Source organism: Pteropus vampyrus, unplaced genomic scaffold, assembly GCF_000151845.1.
Source record: "Pteropus vampyrus isolate Shadow unplaced genomic scaffold, Pvam_2.0 Scaffold80, whole genome shotgun sequence".
NCBI lineage: Eukaryota > Metazoa > Chordata > Mammalia > Chiroptera > Pteropodidae > Pteropus > Pteropus vampyrus.
Window position 1 is genome coordinate 7575568 of NW_011888861.1, and position 24104 is coordinate 7599671.

The window sequence follows — 24104 nt, forward strand, 5'->3', positions numbered from 1 at the left end:
AAAGCAAAAGATAAAATGGCTATAAGAAGACCTCATATTTCAATAATCACCCTAAATGTAAATGGACTGAACTCACCAATAAAAAGGCACAGAGCTGTAGAATGGATCAAAAAACAAAACCCAGTCATATGCTGTCTCCAGGAGACATATCTCAGTTCCAAAGACAAATATAAACTCAAAGTGAAAGGGTGGAAAATGATATTTTAAGCAAATGGCATTCACAGAAAAGCAGGAATAGTGGTACTAATATCGAACGACACAGACTTCAAAATAAAAAATGTAAAGAAAGATACTGAGGGACACTTCATAATGTTAAAGGGAATCATGCACCAAAAAGACCTAACACTTATTAATATCTACTCTCCCCATTAGGGAGCTCTGAAATATATAAAGCAATTACTAACAGAACTAAAGGGAAAAACAGACCAAAACACTATCATAGTAAGAGACCTAAATACTCCACTGTCAGATATGGAGAGATCATCCAAACAGAAAATCAATAAGGAAATAACATCCTTAAATGATACATTAGGCCAACTGGACATAATTGACATTCATCCCAAAACAGCTGCTTATACATTCTTCTCTAGTGCACAGAAAACATTCTCAAAGATTGACCAGATACTGGGACACAGAGATAGCCTCAACAAATATAAGAGGGTTGAAATCATAGCAAACATACTCTCTGATCATAATGCTTTGAAATTAGAGATCAACTGCAAAAAGAAAGCAGAAAGAACCACAAATACATGGAGATTAAACAACATACTACTGAAGAATAACTGGATCAGAGAAGAAATAAAAAGAGAGATAAAAAAATACATAAAAATGAATGATAATGATAGTGCAACATATCAAAATTTTTGGGACACAGCAAAAGCGGTCATAAGAGGAAAGTTTGTATCATTACAGGCCTACCTCCAAAATCAAGAATGACCCCAAATAAACAACCTAATGCTGCTTCATCTTAAAAAACCAGAAAAGGAAGAATAAATGAAGCCTAAAGTCAGCAGAAGAAATAATCAAAATTAAGAGCAGAAATGAAATTGAAAACAAAACAAAAAAACAATAGAAAAAATAAATGCAACAAAGAGCTGGTTCTTTGAAAGGTTAATAAAATTGACAACCCCCTGGCTAGTCTCGCTAAAGAAAAAAAAGGACACAAATAAACAAAATCAGGGATGAAAGAGGGGAAATTATGACAGACACTGCAGAAATACAAAGGATCATACAAGAATACTATGAAAGAGTATATAATACCAAATTTAATGACCTAGAAGAAATGGACCAGTACTTAGAAAAATACAACCTTTCTAAACTGAATCAAGAAGAACTGGAAAATCTAAATAAACCAATCAGCAGTACGGAAATTGAAACGATCATCAAAAATCTAACAAAAAGTAAAAGCCCAGGACCAGATGGCTTCCCCAGTGAATTCCACCAAACATTCAAAGAAAATTTAATATGTATTCTCCTCAAAATCTTCCAAGAAATTGAAGAGGAGGCGATACTTCCCAATTCATTTTATAAGGTCAATATCACTCTGATACCAAAACCTGGTAAAGATAACACAAAAAAAGAAAACTACAGACCAATATCTCTCATGAACACAGATTAAAAAATCCGAAATAAGATACTAGGGAACCGAATAGTGCAACATATTAAAAAGATTATACACCACCATCAAGTGGGCTTCATCCCAGGGGTACAGGGATGGTTCAACATATGCAAATCAACTAATGTGATACACCACATAAACAAATTAAAAAATAAGAATCATATGATCATATCAATAGATGCAGATAAAGCCTTCAACAAGATACAACATTCATTTATGATCAAAACACTTAACAAAATCGGTATAGAAGGAAAGTATCGTAACATAATAAAGGCCATATATGACAAGGCCTCAGCCAACATTATACTTAATGGTGAAAAACTAAAAACTTCCCCTCTAAGAGCAGGAACAAGGCAAGGCTGTCCACTATCGCCACTGTTATTCACTATAACATTGGAAGTCCTAGCGAGCGCAATCAGACAAGAGAAAGATATAAAAGGCATCCAAATAGGAAACAAAGAAGTCAAACTGTCACTATTTGCAGATGACATGATTCTCTATAGAAAACCCTAAAGACTCCACAAGAACACTACTAGAAACAATAAGCAAATACAGTAAAGTTTCTGGATACAAAATCAATGTTCAAAAATCCCTAGCATTCTTAAACTCTAAAAACAAAGTGTCAGAAAAAGAAGTGGAAAAAAATAATTCCTTTTGCAATTGCAACAAAAAGAATAAAATATCTAGGAATATATTTAACAAAACATGTGAAGGACCTATATAATGAAAACTATAAGACCCTATTAAAAGAAATCAAAGAAGATACAAAAAAAAAAGGAAAGATATTCCGTGTTCTTGTATCGGAAGAATCAACATAGTTAAAATGACCATATTACCTAAAGCATTATACAGATTTAATGCAATCCCCATTCAAAATCCATCGGCATTTTTTTAAAGAAAGAGAACCCAAAATCATCAGATTTGTTTGGAAGCACAAAAAACCCCTAACTGCCAAAGCCATCCTGAGAAAAAAGAATGAGGCTGGAGGCATCACTCTGCCTGACTTCAAATTATATCACAAAGTGACAGTAATCAAAATGGCATGATATTGGCAGAAAAACAGACACACGGACCAGTGGAACAGAAATGCGAGTCCAGAAGTAAACCGTATTTATATGGGCAAATAATTTTCTACAAAAAAGCCAAAAACATACAATGGAGAAAGAAAAGCCTCTTCAATAAATGGTGCTGGGAAAACTGGAAAGCCACTTGCAAAAGAATGAAATTAGACTGTTGTCTATCACCACACACCAAAATTAACTCAAAATGGATTAAGGACCTGAATATAAGACCTGAAACAATAAAATGCATATAAGAAAACATAGCAACTAAACTCAGGATCCTTGGACTTAAAGAGGATTTTATGAATTTGACCTCAAAGGCAAGGGAAGTAAAAGCTAAAATAAATGAATGGGACTGCATCAAACTAAAAAGCTTCTGCTCAGCAAAAGAAATCATCAACAAGTTAAAGAGACATCCATCCCAATGGGAAATTTATTTGCAAGCAATGCCTCCGATAAGGGCCTAATATCCAAAATATGCAAAGAACTCATACCACTCAAATAACAACAACAAAAAAACGATCCAATCAAAAAATGGGCAGAGGACCTGAACATACACCTCTCCCTAGAGGATGAATGGCCAACAAATATACGAAAAGATGCTCAACATCACTAGCTGTTAGGGAAATGCAAATCAAAACCACAATGAGATACCATCTCACACCTCTTAGAATAGCTATAATCAACAGGAGAAGTAATAACAAATGTTGGAGAGGATGCAGAGAAAAGATAATCCTCATACACTGCTGGTGAGACTGCAAACTGGTACAGTCACTGTGGAAAACAGTATGGAGGTTCCTCAAAAAACTAAGCATTGATCTACCATATGACCCAGCAATCCCTCTACTGGGGATTTACCCCAAAGACTTGAAAACTCAAGTCCAAAAGGATATTTGCACACTGATGTTCATAGCAACATTATTCATGGTGACCAGGACATGGAAGCAACCAAAATGTCCTACGATAAGATGACTAGCTAATGAGGCTGTGGTACATATATACAACGGAATATTACTCAGCCCTAAGAAATGAAATACTGCCATTTGCGACAACATGGATGGACCTTGAAATAATTATACTAAGCGAAATAAGCCAGACAGAAATGGTTGAAAATCATATGATATCACTTATACATGAGATATAAACCTAAAAGCAACAAATGAACAGAACAAACAAACAGAGATTCATGGAGAGGGAAGGGGCGAGGGGGAAAAAGTAAAAAATAAAATGTTAAAAATAAAAATAAAAAAATTCTTTTAAGAATATTAAATTAACATAAAAAATAATAATACTTAATCTCTTTTAGAAGTATAGTCTTAAGAAATGACAAGGTAATGACACTGGGTCACAAATATATTTTTCTGTTAAAAATTTCAGTTGCTAAAATGCTCTAATTTTATCTTATTCAAAAAATCAGACAAGAGAGCTGTTCCAAATATATTTTTCTGACTATATCTTCAAATAATCTCTTTCTCTCTTGTTTACTTAAGGAAATGCTTCTGAACAACTTTTTGCTCTTTTGGAGAAATAATATTCTTTAAAAAACTTTTATAGCAAGCTGTATTTTCGTTTCAAATAAAGCATTTCTAGTGGTCTTTATGTTTTCTCATGTATAGAGAATCAAATGTAGAACTCCTTTTATCAATTTCATAGGAATGTTCATAGTCTACTTGTTTTGAAAGTTTTCGAATCATTGGTACATAAAAGTTTTGTACATAAAAGATTCTTCCTTTTTTGGGAGATTATGTAAACCAGAAATACATTTTCATATAAGTAATAGTCTTGTTACTGACTTCTGATTTCATTCCATTGTGATCAGAGAACAAACTTTGTAATGTTTCAGTCCTCTAAAGTTATTGATAAATTCTTTCTATGGACTAGGTTATGGCCTATCATGGAAAATGTTCCAGGTACACTGGAGAAGAATGTGTATTCTGTTGTTGGATGCAATGTTCTTTAAATGTCTGGTAGGTCTAGCTGACTTAATTTTGTTCAAGTCTTTTATTTCCTTGTTGACCTTTTTCTGCCTAGTTGTTCCATCCACTACTGAAAGTAGGGTAATGAAATCCCCAACTGTACCGTTAAATTGTCAATTTCTACCTTCATTTCTATCAGTTGTGTTGCTGGATGAATATATGCTTATAACTGTCATATCTTCCTGATGGATTGACTCATACCATTAGAAAATGCCCTGTTCATCTCTAGTAATGGTTTTTATTTTAAAGCCCTTTTTTTCTGACATTAGGATAGCTACTCCAGCTTTCTTATGCTTGTTATTTGCAGGATATACCTCTTTCATTCCTTTCACTTCCATCTAGTTGTGTGTCTCAGTGTAGACAGCATATCCAGTCTGACAATTTCTGACTTTTGATTGAACTGTTTAATTCATTCACATGTAATATTATTGATATAGTTGAATTCATCTACCATTTTTCTTCTTGTTTTCAATATACCTTGTGTCTTTCTGTTTCTATACTTTTCCTTTAGCTGTTTATTTTACATGAAGTGAATATTTTCTAATGTAACATTTTAATTTCTTTAACGATTTTTTCACTTTTTCTTTGAGCTACTTTCTTTGTAGTACTCTAGGGCTTACCTTACATTTTAACTTATCAGAGTCTATTTCAGATATACTAACTTAATTCCAGTGAGACATGGAAACATTACACCTATATAGCTGTATTCTCTTTTCCTTTTTTTTTCCCCGTGTGGTACTGTTATACACACACCTATAAATATTACACTCCAACACTACATTTTTGTAATTATTACTTTACAAAACTTATGTCTAGTAAAGATGCTAGTAAGAGAAGAAGAACAAGTACACATTTAGGGCATTTGTTAAGTTAACCTTCTTAGCTGCCATTTATATAAGCACTTTTGCCCAACTTCTAAGGAGCACCTCACAGAAAGTGATAAGAATCACCTTATATTTCAGACAGGTCCTGTTTGGCTATACTCTAACCAGGTTCCCAAAGAAAGTAATAAAAAAAGTGACAACAACTGAGATGGGGTATTATGAAGTAGTACACTTTCTATTTTTATAACTTGTTCTAATGTCTTATAATGTGGTCTGTACAAAACTATTAAATTGGAGAAGCAAAAGATAAAAATCTGATATTGCTAACAAGGTAGCTGATACTGATAATTAAATTAAATATTCCAATGTATTTTTGCAGTTTTAAGATCACCTAGTAGAAGGCTGATTCAGACTTCAATTCGAACATCACATTACAGAGTAACAGTCATATTTCTCTGCCCTGATGGTCTTTCAAATTTATATCCTTTTGTTTCACTTTTATGAGAAAGATTCCAAAAACCCTGGTGATTTTTTCTGTTTAGATAAAAAAATTTTTGAAGTATTCAGTTGTAGTAACTGTCCATAGTCTCTATTAAAAAATGAAGCTTTTATTTTTGTTAGAGGGACATACATAAATTATTTGTATACATCACTACAGATACATACAATTGAATTATGTGGATAATTTAATATAATGAAACAATTTACTTCAAATATGTAATCTATGTTATAGCAGGAGAAATAGAGATGTTTAAACACTCTTCAAAAATAAAAGCAATAGTACATATTGTTGAAAAATCCTGCCTGCTATGTAAAGGAATCCATACTTCTCCCCTTACCCTCCCCCTCCATCTACCCATCTACCCATCTTCATTTATTCAATAAATGTTTCCCAAATGCCTACTGTATGCATTAGGGACTATGTGAGGGGCTAGGATAGAATAGTGGACAAAGCTAAACTGGAAGAATCATGAGGAGACCTGTGTGGCAGGGGTGAGAGGGTGAGGGGAGGAGCTTAGTGAGATGAGCTCTCACAGGCCATGCTATGGAGCTTTGTCTTCATGCTAAGAGCCACAGAAAGCCATTAAAGAATTTTGTTAAACAGTTTCTAAATGTCTAACTGCACGCTAGGCAGTGGGTCTCCAGAAATAAACACAGCAGTAGCAACACCCCTGGTCACAACTCCTGTGCAGTGTGCTATACTCTCAATACAATCTGTTACACAGTCTGGTCAAATCTATTTCTCCACTAACTAAACATCAGACTATATATAAATGTTACTAGGAACATTTAATCTTATTTAAGTGTTCTTTAGTCCTCTTCCTGCCTTTCCTCACTCATCCACAGAATCTCATTTGCTGCTTCAAAGCTTTTCTTGAATGAAATAGTTAATATTATATCTATCCCATGCTTGGCGGTCAAGGCAAAATTCTGTTATCCTACAAAATTTGATATTCTTCTTATATACGGCATAGTCCTAAAAAACACACTCTGAATAGTGAAACAGTAACAAAAGAATACCATATTTTGGCAAAATCGTACTGTTATTTCTGTAACTGTTTGCTTTTTAATTTTTTTAAATTTATTTCCTAGAATTTTTCCCAGTACTTATCTTCAGTTTATTCTGCCTTCCCTTGCTTTTATTTTCTATTCTTTCTTCTCTAGGATTATATTCCTCAGTGTCATGTGACATGTATATTGCCTTCTCTAATCTGAGGAAATTAAAAAAAAAAAAAAAAGAACAAGTCTCTATGTGGACAATAAATATCTGAACTTGTCTCTTTTTCCTTTCTTCTGCCTACACAAAGATTACAGTAGCAAAGCTGGAGAACAGCCTAAATAAATCAACAACAACACACCTTATTAATTCACCCCACAATATTATTTATATAGCATATACTGAGGTATATGCATGAGGTCAATTATCTAAGAAGCAAAGAGAATAAGTTGAACATAACTGAGGTTTTTTTCCTGATCATTCGTCTATGAATCTCCAAGTGAACCAACAGAATAAGATCCATTCCTTTGTTTTTCACAGTCCTCAGGGACACTGTCCTCGAAAGCAGCTCAAATTCATCATTATCTGAAAACTACTTCATCTCTCGTCAATAAATGAAGCACTGGACAGAAATACATTCTTTACAGAATCTCGAAAAATGCTTTGAACATTTTAATATCGCTGAAATCATGACGCATCCTCTAATCAATTATAAGAGCACTGTGTCATGACTTAAATAGCAGTGACTTTTTCCCTTTTTAAATGGTGCATAAAATCATTGTGCATCTTCCAATCAAAAGCATTCTGAAGTCAACGGAATATGCTATAAAAGTACAAAAGGATGCAAGCCTTTCTATGAATCCTATAAAAAAAATCTTGTTAGCTATTTCTCTGATTGAATAAATGATTACTCAATAGATAGTAATTAAAACAGTTAGGAAACATGAGAATTTTTGCCTCTCATATGTTATAGGAAGCAAAGTTTTAGTTTTTATATCTAATCACTATGAGGACAGAATATTTAAAAACATTTATTTTACATTAATGCACTAAATATGCTTTATTTATCATTATGCAAATAAAGCCGGCATGGTCTATCTGAAAGGCAATGATCTCTTGGGAACTGGTGTTTTTAAATCTCAAAATAGTGACAGGATTGAAATATGATGCCTTTAACTCAGATACATGGCATAAATAATTAAAACAATATTAATTTTCCTGTAACTCAAGCAATTAGCATTTTGTTACACTAAAAGAATGTTTCATGTGACCTGAGTGTTTAAATTTGAAGTTCCAAGTAATATTAAAAGGAGGAGATGACTTCCTTTTTTAAAATATAGAAAATCTGTTGCTTTTTTCCCCAAGGGAAATTTCTTAGGCACTGCTGCCGGTCTGCAGAAAACCTCATGAATTTTGATTCTACCAATTCAGATTTTATGATAATTTGAGCAAGAGTTGAGTTAAGGCTGATGAGTTCCTTTAGGGTTTAGACTTCTTCTTTGCTATCTACTTGCCAGAGCTAAAAAAGAATGGCTGATGCATAATAAAAATTTATTGAATAAAAGAATGAACTAACAACTTCACACACACACACACACACACACACACACACACACACAAATTGATGGATTTTCTAGGGCATTTAATATTAAGAAAGTAAAATTTATAAATACTTTATATTTAAAATAAACAGCCACTAAACATGTTCATCTTAATACATTCTTTTCCAGTAATTAATTTATAAACCCATGAACAACTTAACTAGTTATAGTAGTCCATTAAAAATATTCTACAGTAAGACATCTCACTAAAGTATTACACTAGCCTTTCCACTGGCTCTATCAATGTGAGGTTTTAATTTTGTAAATTGTTAATGTCCTCCAACTTTATAACATTTTAACTAAGCCAACCAGGTTTTGTTTTGTTGCACATACTTTCTCTCAGACTGTTTTAAAACATCTTAACTAATCTTATATTAACATTATTCATTTTAATTGAATAAAAATAAGTCCAATTTTTCCATTATCCTACCTTAATTTTAGTCTTATTTAGGAAATACTTCATCACCCTTAATTTAAAAAATGTTCTTGTATTTCCTTAAGTACATTTAGCAGAATTCTTAAAGAATAGAATGTTACTGGCATTAAAGTATAACCTTTATTAACATAAAATATTATTCCAAATCAGCCTTCATTTTTTACCTATAATGTGTGACATCTGAAAGAAAATGGGAGTTTGTTTCACTCCTTGCAGACTTAACTCATATTATAAGGACCTTAAAATGTTTTTTAGGGAAAGAGGGTGAGCAAACTCTAGCCTTCTTAATTACACACTAATTGGAGTTCATCATCTAGTTTTCTGCTACCCATTAGTCTATCACTTGCACTTCTGAATTACTCAGTCTAGTTTTACATAGGTATCTAACTTCCCTCAAGCTTCCCCCATTAACTGGAGAATAATTTCAGGGCATAAATTATGCCTATGTTAACAAAAATGTTATTTGTCAACTGATGCCTTGGAGCAAATCTGAGTATCACTGAGTTACTTCAGCAGTACAGATTTCTTACTGTTTCTTAAGCCATATAAGCTGCTGATATTTAGGACCACATACTCTCAAATACATGGTAAAACAGCTGATTAACAAAAATTATGTTTTAAATAAAAACTTTCTGGTGACTGGAGTATATGATATCAGAGTGATACTACTGCTGCTGAAAAGAAACTAACAGTATTATGGTAACAATTTCAGAATTTTGCTGTTTAAAACAGAACAATGTGAAAAATCCCAATGCAAGCTGACCTAAAATCTCCATCTTCTTCTAAACCCATTATCTGAATCCTATTTTTTCCTGAATCATGACATTTTTAAAGGAGGTGATTACTACCATAATCTCATCACTCTATGTGTAATTTAGAAAAGGACTAACTACTGTAGATTAAACTATCACCAGAACACAGCTCTCATCCAGTTATGATGCAGAACAGTATTAGAACAGCACAGTCCAAGACCTGCCACTTTCTGTTTGCACACTCTGGGGTAAGGTTATTTAACATCTTTTCCACTTCAGCTTTTACATCTTTGTACAATACTGAATTCAGCTAAAAATTGCTGAATTCTAAATTTCTAACAAAATCTAGAAGCATTTTCATAGAAAATTCTCTCAAAATTTTTTTTAAAGTATTCTAAAACAGAAAATTAATTTAGAAACAGACTGTTTTTAAAAACAATTAACATAACAATGCAATTAAGTAAAAAAAAATCACTAAGAAAAACAAAATCTTCAATCTTGTGGGAAAAAAAATTCTATGAAGGGGGTAAAAGAGGAAACCAGCACAGAAATTAATTGAAGTAGCAAATATAAAATGGTGTATAACACAACTAAAGCAATATTTCAAAGGAAATTAACAGCTTTAAGTGATTCCAGTAGAAAAGAATAAAGGCTTTTAAAAATAAGCCCAGCTTCCAACTTAAGAAATTTGATAACCAAATAAATCTCAAAAAAATGGGAAAAAGATAAAGAGCAAAATTTTATAAAACTGAAAAGAATGATACAAGAAAGTATCAAGAAAATCAGAAGTGAGTATAATAAACAAGGAAATAGGTAAGCCTCTTGAAGACTAATCAAGAAAGAGAGAAAAGACACAAACGAACAATATTAATGATAAAAAAAAAAAGAGAGAGACACAACTATAGATCCAGCAGTAATAAAAGAGCAAGAATACCGTGACTTTTGTCCATAAATATGACTATTTAATAAAATGGACAAATTATAAAAAATACAACTTACTATCTGGTTGAAGACAAAAAAGATTGATTAATCCCATATCATTAAATATATCAATTTGGTACTTAAAAAAGGACCCTTAACCCCTCTCAAAGTCAAAATATATTCTAAGACTTGCCTATAAAACTATTGTTTCAATATTAAATAAACACCTCCATGGGAAGCAGGAATATACAGTTCTCAGATCATTCTACTGAGCTAGTATAATCTTAAACCAAATCAGGTAAGGAAAATTATAAGAAAATAAAATCATACATCTCTTGAACACGAATATAGAATTTGACAAACATTAACAAATCAAATCTAAGTGTTTATAAAGATTAAATATCGAGACCAAACTGGTTTTATTAAAAAAATGCAAATGAGGTTTAAACATTAGAATGAGAGAACAAAGACCACAAGATCATTTCTACATATGAAGAAAAAGCATCTGATTTAAAAAAGAGCCCCTTAAGTTTTTTTTAAATCTTAACAAATCAAAAATAGAAGATAACCTCCTTAAACAAAAAAAAACCTGACTCCACCCTCCTATAAAAAGACATCAAACATTTTATAATGAAATATTAGAAGAAATCTCTTTAAAATCAAGAACGAGTCTAGGATGCCAACACTATTATTCTCGGCATCTTACTGTAGTCAACTGAGTAAAATAAGGAAATAATAAAAGAAACAATTATTTAAAAAGGAAGAAACAAAGCTTTCATTACTCCCAGCTGAAATTACTGTTGTTAGAATGAATGAATTCATCCAGGTGGCTGGATATAAGGTAAATATACAAAAATATATTGCATTTCTATTTATCAACAAGTACCAGAAAACATCTTCTTCCTCTCCCTCCTTCCCTCCCTCCCTCCCTCCATCCCTCTTCCTCTCTCTCTCTCTCACACACACACCCACAAAATCAGCAAATATGCCCCAAGAAAAAAATCCAATAAAATAAGTACAAGGTCTATATGGAAAAAATTATAAAACATTAAAGAAAACACAAGTTATCAAAAATATATTATCTTTATGTGTAGGAAAGCTGAAAATTGTGACTATAGTTAAATTTGTCCCTATGTCAATGCAATCTCAAAGATACACATTTTTAAAAAAGCTAATTCTAAAATTTAAATGGATGAGCAAAAAAGTAGAAATAGTCAAAACACTCAGGTAAAAAGAATAATTTTAGGAATTTGCCTTACAGTATATCAAGACCACAAAGTGATAGTAATTAACAAACTGTGATATTGACCCATGGACAAACAGAACAGAATAGAGAGCTAAGAAACAAACCCATAAATATAAAGAAAATTAATATAAAAGAGATAGAAAAGGGAGCATCCACTCGATAAATGTTTCAGAGACAAATGGTTATTCATGTGGGGGTGAAAAAAAGAAATGGGAACCCTAATTCACACCATATTTTTAAAAACTCAACTCCCGGTGGATTTTTAATCTGAAAATAAAAGATTTTTAGAAGAAAACAGAAAAAAAATATGTAAGATCTTGTGGTAAGAAAAATTTTAAGACAGAAAAAAATCCCAACTAAAAATATTAATCATAAAAAGATTAATGTTGATATTAAAATCAAGAATTTCTGTTTACTAATAGGTACTTTAAATAAAGAAAAAAATCAAGCCCAAAACTAGAACACATGAAATCGATAAAGCATTACCTAAAATATACTAAGAAAATGGCAAAAGATTTTAAAAATGCATAAAAGATACCAGCAAGATTTCAAGCAGATAGAATAAAAATAAAGACATGTTTGACATCATTAGAATTCGGGGACAATTAAATCAAGGTAGAACAAAATAGCATTTTATACTCATTCAACTAGAAAAAATTAAAAGACAGACAATACCAAGTAATGGATAACACAAAGTGAATCCTTAGATTCTGATAGCAGGAATGTAAAGTTCAAGTAAAAAATTTTTGGAAAACAATTTAGCATCATCTTATGTACTGAACATCTACATTCCCTATATAATCCACACATGTGCACCAGGATATGAGAATATTCATAGCTGCACTGTGACAGCAAAAAGATAGCTATAACTCAAATCCATCAACGAGAGGAGGAACAAATCATTTCACTCAATGAAATATTATTACAGCAATTAAAAAAATAGCTACATGCAACAACATATATGAATCTTAGAGGTGATGTTGAATGAAAAAGCTGTTATAACTGTATAACCTATTTTTACTTATAAAGTTAAAACTCAACCAAAACTAAAAAGTATATTTTTTAAGAATACATAATTAAGAAGCGCTAAAACGATGAACATGAAGTTGAGGACAGAGCAAATAGAGGAACGCAATAAAGACTAGCATGCAGGTTGATGCAACAGTGTTAGCAACGTGCCAGTCCTTAAACGGGGTATTAAAATCAAAGATTACCATGTTATTCTTAGGCTTTATAATTTAATACTTTATACGTATTAATTCATGTCAAATATTGTATGATAAAAATTTAAAACAAAGTATTAAAATTAAAGTTTATTCAAGAGATAGCACATAGAAGCTCTCCTAATAAATTGATCTATTTATTTCAGTTTATTTTATACAGATTCCATCACTATATCTGTGACAATCACTATTTTATTTAAATCCTGCTCAATAATTTCAGAAATAGTGTCAAGCACAATGGATGTTAAGAACAAGTAAATAGCACAGTAAAGAAGAATATAATGATGTTATATGGAGAAGTGTATGCATGTTGCATGCTGTACTTCCCCCCAAGTTAATGAAAATAAAAATAAAGTCATCTGATTTCCATTCACAAGCAAAGAGAAAGAATAAAATACATTAACATAATTTAGTGCACTTTTATATTCTATTGGGGGTGTAATGGACAAAAGTCAGTTTCTATGACACCATAGTATACAAACAGATTAATCTTTCCTTAAAATATCATAAAACAAGAAAGATATCTTTTTAAATTTATCAATGAACAAGGTTTTGTGTATGTGTGTGTTTAAGAACCATTATGTTAAATATTTCTGAAGATAAACTAGTTGCTTATCCTAATGTTTAAAAATGGAGAGGGTAGAAAGCTTAAATAAGTTAAGGACTACAAGTAGCTATAATGGAGACAAAGCCTAAGAACTGTGAGCATTATAGAAATCCAGATGTAGAAAAAAAAGTCAGGCTTGCAGAGGGAAATAAAACAAAAGCTTATTGAAAAAACAGTTAAAAAGTGATCTATCCTAGATGACTCATTTTAATCAATAAAAACAATAAATAACTCTAAATTTTAAAGTATATTCTTCAAAGGGAGAAATGAAATCCCTTTAATAAAATAGATAGCTCAGCAAGCAAAGATTTGAGAATTTACAACACCTTTATTACTCAGATTTTTTCTCATGTTGTTAAAGACAAACTGATATTACTCTATTATATTTGAGAGGAAAACTATTTTATTTTTAATTTTCCCAGAATGTTTATTTAAAAGTGAAAGCCAAGTAGTAATTTTAGGCAGTGAATTGCACAGAACAATGCTCATTTGGTATTCATCCTATGTCTTAAATAAGTGCAGCTTGCCAAATGGAGCCCACTAGATTATTCTAAACCTCATTATCCACTTTCTTTTTCTAGAACTTTTGTTTGGATTCCTCCTTCCTATTAGGCACTTAGTTCACTGTTCTTAAAACTCTGCCACATAGATAAGAAAGAAGGAAAATGAAGACAAGCACATATTTATTTTGCTATTTGAAGTAGCTCTAAATCACTACTAGATGTGAAATAGGCTAAGAAAAATGAAGTTTTTAATCCTAAAGTCTCTTATAGCCTCAGTGTCTTAAATACTTTATGCTTACAGCAATGTGGGGAAGGGATCTTCAGTGAACCTTTCCAAGAGATAGCATGGGTATGGTGACTTCTCTGCTCTTTCTAGACTTGCTTTTCTGCAAGAATGTAATGAAAGGGTCATATTTAATATGAACCTTCCAGAGATTGCATGGAGGAAGGGAGCAAGAGGAGACAGAAAAAAAGGAGGAGGACACTTCTTTAAGGTTGTTGTATTCCACAGCCCAATTATTCAGACCAACTCCGAACAATCTTGGAAGTTTCACAGGTTGGTTCAAGGGATGGAGAACCTGGACAGTTAGAAAAAATTTCCACTAAAGATACCTACTGAGAAATCTAACTAGATTGAAAATATATGTATTTTTAAAAAGATTCTCAATTGTAATCCTACATGGCTAATTCACTTTGTGAAAATATTCCACTGTAATCAGAAGATATAACGAGGACAAAGAAATAATAAATCATGAAATATGCCACAGAGAACTTTATATCTTTTTAATCAATTTTACTCATTGACACAGTGTGTTAGGACACCATCCACCTCACTGTCTTCCCCTCCCCACAGATCGTTCTACATCGAATGTATTTTTTCATATCACATGAAAAAAGAATCATTATGCTTTCTATGATGAAAACCAAGTTTGCCTTTACAATTCTTATATTTATACAAAATTATACCAACTGTAACTAGTGAAAGGACACAATGATATATAAATGAAAGTTAATCATCTTCCACTGCCTTTTTTCTCACCATTGTAAAGATATTTGTTTATAAATCCTTTCAAACTTTATCCAATCCTGTATAAGCATGTGTGCATGTATGCTTTTGCTTGAACCAAAAAATGGTATCATATTTTACACGGTACACTGCAGTTTCATTCTTCTCATTTAGCAACAAATTATCGCAGTCAGCTAAAATAACATTTTTAAAAAGCTGTATAACATCCCAAAATATGAATGTGCTAAAATTTATCCAACTATTTCTTAACTAGCTTTCAGGTTATTTTAGTTGTCTAAGGTTATTGTTGTTTCAAAAAAAAATACTGCATCACATGAACACACATATGCACATACATGAGTAAACATAAGCATCAGTATCCATTATACTAGTATTTTTATTGCTATAGGACAGTCTCACAAACAGGGCTTTCAAAAGAGATACAACAATCTTCACTCCTACCAGCACTTTCATTCCCTACAATAATCATACTCCTACCGCAACATGTTAATATACAGAAAACAGTTACAGGATATGCAATGTAGCTAAACATTTCATAAAGCAAAATCCATATACTTTTAGGTATTAAGGTGATTTGTTAATTGCATCATATGATTATATTGAATGATTTAGTAAGGCTGTATTTATAAGGTATCTATATAGGAATCTTTGCAAGAAAAAAGTTTATACTGGGGTTGATTTTACTTTACCTTTCTTTGATACTTCCGCCCCATTAAGTTCTTTCTGTGCTTCTTCAATTTTATCTAAAGAAAACAAAGAAAATATTATGAATCAATTCATCATATACAAATGAGAACACACTAAAACAAATATAAACAGTGCTTGATGCATAATAACTATTTGTTGAATTATCTATGAAACAAATATGTGTAATTTGTTAAAGTAGTGACATTCCCTTTTGAAATTATTTTTGTAATTTTAATCATGTCTTAGTCACAAGGACCACTTCTAATTAATTAATGTTTCCATAATGCAAATAATTAGTGCATTTTAAATACTGAACTATAGTTAGAAAATAACTAATAAATGTAACTAAAAATACTTTCCTTATAAAGTAATATAAGTGCCCAACAGAGAGTTAATCAGAGATATAACAAATGCCTACTAGCTTAGAAACAAATCTAAGCAAAGATCACAATTGCTCTAAAAGCTAAGTCAAACATGGAAGAAAGAAAAATAAAAAGAAATGAGCTAAAGAGTAGCATGACACCCAACACTTGGTACTAGGACAGAATTATCTATGCATTATATAAAATTAATGACTACAGAACTGTTATATATGCACGAAGTTTTGAAAGATTAGGTGTAACCCAGAAGCAATAACTAACAAAGATGTGGAAAGGCTGCCTCCGGAGCGGACAGGAGAGGGAGGCAACTGTGGGCCCAGGGCCTGCAGTTCTTCCATCTGAGGCTTTGGGCACAATTGGATTTTGTAAATAAGTACATGTCCTACTTTGATAACAATAAATCTAAATTGTATAAGGATATATATATTTGATGACTATGACAGAGGCCAATTCCATGTTTAATGCAGTGGTCTAAGTGCTTATTATAATGGTAAAAGTTAAAAAATTCCCGGGGTACTATTTTGTACTGAAATAAATACAGTACCAATAATTATACGATATTTTAGATAGTCCACGGAAGTGTAGTTTAAAGGCTTTCAGAATACTGGTACTTAAGCCATTTATGCTTTCCAGCATATACAATCAGCTCCCCCAATAGTCTTCAATGCTAAACCTACCACTATTGGCCACGGAAGACATAACCTTCAAAACGGCATCCTTCCCCAATCAATAAAAGGCACAGATCTACCACAGGCCCTTCAACCTCTGGTCTACCTGCCTCTTCCCCCATTATCCTTGCTGAAAAAAACCCAGAAATTCAGAAAACCTTTGATTTATTGATCAAATTTCTTTGAATTGCTTATTGATCCATCCACCCTGCTGAATCAAGGCAGAAGGGGAGCAGCAGAATAAAGGAAACAAGCTAGTTTGAAATATTAGATACTATATATCAGCAATGGTCAGAAAAACTAAATTTTCATCCTGACAAATGCATTCTCCTCAGCATTGTACTAATTCCTTCCTGCTAATTATTAGATCTAGAATAAGATTTATGAAGAACAGATACAACTTTTGAAAATAACAGAATTTTTCTTATTTACACACGTTAGTTATTTCTCATGAAATGATGAGTGAAAACTAAAAACAGTCCTGTAAAATAAAGAATTCTTATTAAAAGCAGAAAGTGGATCCTGCATGCACAGTAATCTTAAAATATCAAATGTACAGATGAAACCTATATTAATACAAATGCCAAAAGGGCAAAGCCCTATTTCTAAAAATACAATACACTAAGTCATTGTAGTCACTTAAAATGTAAATAAACAAATCACATAATTTGAATATATAGTCCATGAAAAACATAAAAAACACCGTTATTTCTATGCCAGCTTTTCTTCCAAACTTAAGAATCATAAATATATATATGTGTGTATATATATATATGTATGTATATGTATAGTAAAAACTGTGTTTAAGTTTATACACACATAATTTGGCATTATATAATAAAATAACTTTTTGTTAACAGAATCAATTGTGACTCGAAGCAACAAAAACTCATGACATCACACATATTTAAAAAATAGCTTCAGTAGCACATATACTAAAAAATAGCTCTTACTTAACAGTATACTGAGGTTTGGCCATTTTCTGTTTGTACTTTTAACAAATTCTTACATACACGACCTCAATTTACAATTGATCACAGAACACTGGTCTTTGTTTTTAAATTTTGCAAATAAGTTGCGTTTTTTTTTCTCTTGACAATAACAGTGTACGGATCAGTAGATTTAAGATATCTATCATGTTAGATGTAAGCATCTACTTCAATGCTTTTACCTAGAGCTGCAGTTCAAAAGGTAACACAGTCTTCAATAAGAGAGCCTGTAAGCAGCTATTTTTAAAAGCTTTTGCTTTGATTTTTATGAAAAGTTGTTTATATTTAACCTATGTTTTATGATTCTCCTGGTAAAATATGATGTTTTGAAGATAATATGCAAAACTAGAAAAAGCAGTCATTCATTATATGCTCCTAATTGGTTTATACAAGGCAATTTACTAATATTTTAAAGCAATATTTATCACTTTTTTCACTACGACCCAGAGCAAGAAATATATTTTACATGCCAACCAATTACATGTGCATACATATGTGTATACATAATTTAGAAACAAATTTACCCACACTCTACATTTTATCCTTCACTATTAAGAATGAAAAATGCCGCCCTGCCCAACTATACTGATTTCACAACCCACTGCTGAATTGTAAACCTGCAGCTTGAAACTCACTGATACAAGAAGCAGTTCTCAACACATCTTTTCTTATCTTCCCCTTTTTTATATCCTCTTTCATCCTTTTCACTTCCCAGGATTAACACATCTCATTCTAGGCCTTAATGTGGGGTGGGGGGTGTTGTGTTGTTTAGCATGGAATCTCAGATTCTGAGACATCTTCCATCATGCCCTCCCCACTGTCACTGTTATCTTAGGTAACAATTTCGCAAGAGAACTACACATTCAGAAATAAATAGTTTCTCTGTTGCTATTGATTACAAATAAATTATACATGCGAAATGGACACTCAGACAATGTTGGTAAATTTAAAGTAAGTAATGCATTGTAACTGCAATGAGTTCTTACTGTATTTAAATTAAGATGTTAATGTTCTAATTGATTCAGTTTTTACTAAATATACTTAGAGTTGGCATGTGGAAAAGATCTCAGCAACACATGAAAGGATTCACAATCTTCCCTAAGACACACAAAGGCCCAGGGCTGACAGAGAGACTTGCAAGGAGAAGGGGTAGTAATATTATAGGTTATATTTTAGTTCTACAACTATTAGAAATTTATACCTTTTTAGTTTTTCTTCTCTGATAAAGCACAGAAACTATTTGTTAATAGTAAAGACTATGAACAATCTTGTATAATGCCACCCCTGAGTGCAGGCTCTGTCAGATCCCTAAGATTTCCCAGAATGCCCCTCCAGTTCCATTCTTTCTCTATATGACATCCTTTTGAGATCTCGCTTTCTCTAGGGCACCTCATTCAGAGCCTGTCCCTCCATTCTCTTGTGCTACCACCAAACCTTCCATGAAGAAGCCCATTTCTCCACAGCTATATATCTCATGATCATTAGTAATAATGACAATAAGGCAGACCTGACAAGTGACACAGATAAAACACTGATATATTCTGAAAAAAAGGAATACCTAGCATTTGGCATTTAACAGTTTTACTTAAGAACTCAGCACTGTAACCCCTTTAACATTATAAATGATTTCTATGTTTGGGAAACTGTGTTAGTACATAAAAGCATCTGAATCAACTGTATTCCATTCAGTCTTTCAATGATTTAAATAATTTCTACCTTGAAAAGGATTAAGAAGTATAAATTGCCAATTATAAAAATAGTCACAGGGATGTAAAGTACAGCGTAGGGAATATAGTCAATAATATAATAACTACGTATGGTGTCAGATGGGTACTAGACTTACTGGAGTGGTTACTTTATAAGGCATATAAATGTCTAATCACTATGTTGTGCACTTGAAATTAATATGTCAACTGTAATTGAAAAATAAATTTTAAAAATGAATTCTATCTTATTCTATCAGCTCATCCTTCCTTCTTGCTGTTTTGATAGGCACCTATACTCTGCTCTAACATTCTCCCTCTTCACTTAGCCCTGAAAACACAAAATGAAAATGCTAACCATAAAATTTTATGAAGTAGATCCTAATGAACTGTAAAAGGCACCTCTATTTACTGAAAGAGATACCATCTGATTGAAAAAACATTACCATATGTGACTGTACTATTTTTACTACTGAATAAGCCTTACTCCTACGTCCCTTCATTACACATCAGTGCAAGCTCCTTACTCTTACTGTTAACTGTCAGAGCTATTTCAATAAGACTAAATATACGACAATGATGTAATGTTAAAAATGCATCCAATACCCATAACCCTTTATACATGCTCTTCAAAATGAAAATTATCCTGGCGTTCACCACTAAATCAGCTAAGTCAATCTTCCATTTTTTTAAATTAATTAATTTATTTTTATCCACTAGTCTATTGTCCATGTCCATGAGTCTCTGTTTGAGTAAATCTTCCATTATAAGTAACACAGTTTAACCTAAAAAATACACATCTTATGCACCCCTCTAGACCTACATCTTTGAGGAAGAGGACACTCTACAATAATGATGAAAATGATAGTCCAGACTAGTAATATTTCAAATTGAAATCTATTGCTTGAAATAAGTGAAAAAAATCAGAGACGATTCTGTGCTAATGAATTTGAAAATTGTGATTAACTACTAAGTTTTAGAAAAACATAAAATTACTCAACTTGATCCAAGAAGAGAAAAACTCGACTGGAATAAAAACTATGAATGAACTTGAAAAAATTACCAGAGAATGACACAGAATTTCCTTTTGTAAAGGTTCCAGGACCAGAGAGTTTTATCAAATTTTTTCGTATTTTGAAGAATAAAGCATTTCTTAAACTGTTCCAGAGCACAAGATAACACAAAAGGAGTTCTAAATCATTTCATAAAACTGGTATAAATAACTTGGATATCAAAATGAGAACAAAGAGGCAGAAAATCAATACTACAGACAAGTCTCACACATGACTAGGGATGTAACAATCTATACACCAAAAAGTATGTTCAAAAGTAAGAAAGTCATGTCCAAGTAGGGTGTAAAATAAGTATGCAAAGACATTTCAATATTAGGAAGCATATATAATAAGCCATAACAGCAAAAAGGATAAGGATGGGGGAAAGGTAATTTAAGTAATGTGCAAAATGCACTTGATTAAATCACATGTATCTCTTGTGTTAAGAAAAAAAAACAAAAACTAGACAGATGAAAACTTCTAAAAATGAATATAAAGGGATATACTTCATTATATTAACCAAGTAGTATTCTAATAAATATACCAAACAAAGAAATTAGCCAGATGAGAGTAAACTATGGAATCAGAGAGAAACACAGTTAAGAGAAGGTTGTTTGGTTTGGTGTGTTTTTCAAAGATGTTTATAGACTCAAGGAGAGGAACCAATAAAAAGAGAGTAAAGATACAGGAAAGAGTGGAGGATAATAAGGGGCAAGGCTCTGGAGAGAGTAGAAGACAACATCAAGAGTTCAAAGGTGGAGGGTTGTTTTTGAACAGGGAAATACCCAGGCAATTCTATGAGGTCTGAGGAAAAAGGAGGAAGGTAGGTCAGGTGCAAAGTCAGCTGATAGGAAGGAAGATTTTGAGAAAGTTCAGATCCAATTACCTCAAATTTATTGAAATAAGAGACATGGTTGTCTACATAGAAATAGGGGTTTAGTGTTTGTATAAGAGGTCTTGGAAACTGACTGGTGAAAATGAGACAAAGTTATTGATAGGAATGGAAGAGCTGACCAATTTTAAGGACAAATAAAAGCAGTGATGAATAGCAACTAGAGATTTGTGAACGTAGAAATCCATAAATTTGGGGTGGCTTCAATGTGCAGAATTTTAGGTGGCTCTAATATGTGTGAAAATCCATGAATTTTACATGGCTCCAATGTGGCTCCACTGCTATTTATTCTAACAAAGTTTGGCAATTTGGATGAAAAACTGGAGAAGAAATGCCAATTTTGGATTTTTCCAGGAAGAAAGGCAAAGAATTCTGGGAGATGAGGGTCCTGGAGAGTTGTTTGTATGATCGACCAAATATACCATACAAGATGTCTAGGAAGGAACTGATAAAGGAGAAGATGTAGGAACCAAAGGTAGAGGAGGGGAGCTGAATATCTGAGGGCCCCCAAAATTCTTGCTAGAGGTTGTAATCAATTTGGATAAAGGGCTCAAGGGTTCCAAAAAGATCTAGACTGGCTATGGGAAAAGTAAGGTGGAGATAAAAGTTAACAAGACATGAATAATCTCCTAATTTAGTATGATAATAAATCAAGGAATAGTGAAGAAAATAAGGAGCAAAATATGCCATAATAAAATTTAAAATGTGAAATGCCTAATCTTGCTATAGTTTTATAGTCTGCTCTTTGCAAAATTGTTCATTTATCCTTTTCAGAAAGCAGGTTTCCATTGTGACACTGAGAAAAACTTAAATAATTCAAAGAGAAAAGTAGACATAAGTTCTATTATGCATTTAAAATTATGGATCAACTAAATATAATATTCTTCCATAAGCAAATCATCTTGTTATCAAAACTGACCATGAAAATAAGAAAATGTACATAGACATACAAAGAACCCGCTAAAATTATTTTTGGCCGTTAATAACATCAGGTTTCACTTTACAGTTACTTAGCCTTGATCAACAGAGCTGAGAACTGTGTGTCCGGCCCCTGCTCAAACTCTACACTTTTAAAAGTAGGGTAATTATATCTTTTTATCCCTAGAGGGCACTAAGAAGACCACTGGCTTATATAGTTGAGCACAATTTCCTAAGAAGGAAAAAGCAAAGCACTCTCCTAAAGTCTCCTTCCCCAAATCTCACACCATCTGAGAGCCCACAAGGAATCTAGCCAAAGGGTTAAGCTTTAAGTTGAAAAGCTCCTTCTTTAGAAAACTGCCAAAGCAATTTAGCACGAAGTCAAATTGAGTCCCTTAGTGCCACTCTTCCAGCTCCTAGTTTGATGACCCTGTATACATCACCCAAAACAGTAAAACTCAAACTCTTCTGCATATTAGAATCACTTAATATTAGAGCTGTTTAAAAATCTTGATACTGAGGCCGAACCCCATACCAATTAAATTAGCATTTTAAAAAGTTTCCCAGGTGATTCCAACATGCAGCCAAACTTGAAAATCAATGTTCTCTAAATTACAGATATTATCAGATCAAGATTCAAAATTGTACAAAACTCAAGTAGTTAGGAGGAAGTCTTATCAACCAGCTCTTAGAAGCAACTTTTTATCAAGTAACAGGGACAGAGCAGGAACATTATCTGCCTGCCTTATCAAAGGAGCTGCTGAGTTTGTAGATACCATGGAGGATAAAAAAAGGAAAGCTCCAAAGCTCCATGTACGCTTAGTGGCTATGGATGTACAGCTAAAAAGCAAAGCCAAAGCATATATTCTAAATAAGTATAATATCAGAAACAGGTCTAATGTTTATTATTAATGTGAGCCCTAGACTAGAAAATAAATTTCAAGCTGAAAATTCAATGTTTGAAAATTTAAAAAACTATTTAAACATAATAAACTATTGTGAAAAGATACTGCAAACTGACATAGATTAATACAGTTTTCTAATAATCACATTAAAATACTTCGTCCACTGTGGTTTAGATATTATAATTAGAGTATGACAACAGTGGTTTCCTCTTCCTATTTGATGATTTCTCAGGCAGTGAATGGAAGAGGGTAGTCATGGTAACAATAGAGGGGGAGAAAAAGAAACATGATGGCTGGCAGAGCGTTCTCATACTGAGAGGTTAGACAGCAGGTTTACTTGGGTTGCTAACCCGGTTAACAGTCACACATGTACACATACACGTGTCTGACCACATGCGTGCATACACTCACGCTTACACCATACAAACACTCACATTCTGAATTTAGGACTATAAATGTAGAGATAAATGAAAGAGACCCAGGACGTGTGGATCTCAAAGAAAGATTGGAAAAAACTCTTCTGGCTCTTGAGGCTGGCTATGTGCCTCACCCCTAGTCAGCTTAATAGTACATCCAGTTTTTCCTACATTTTTTAAAGGCCCTCTTATTAAAAGAGG

The 24104-nt window shown here is 32.5% G+C and overlaps 1 protein-coding gene across 6 annotated transcripts in view; it reads right to left on the reverse strand.

Moving 5' to 3' along the window:
• Positions 1–24104, reverse strand: part of HIVEP1 (human immunodeficiency virus type I enhancer binding protein 1) — a 141337-nt gene that overhangs the window by 53857 nt on the left and 63376 nt on the right. For all 6 annotated transcript variants that reach the window (XM_023532271.1, XM_011362894.2, XM_023532270.1 and 3 more), the window contains exon 3: positions 15983–16036. In XM_023532271.1, the coding sequence (XP_023388039.1) occupies positions 15983–16036 (54 nt within the window). The remainder of the gene's footprint in view (positions 1–15982; positions 16037–24104) is intronic.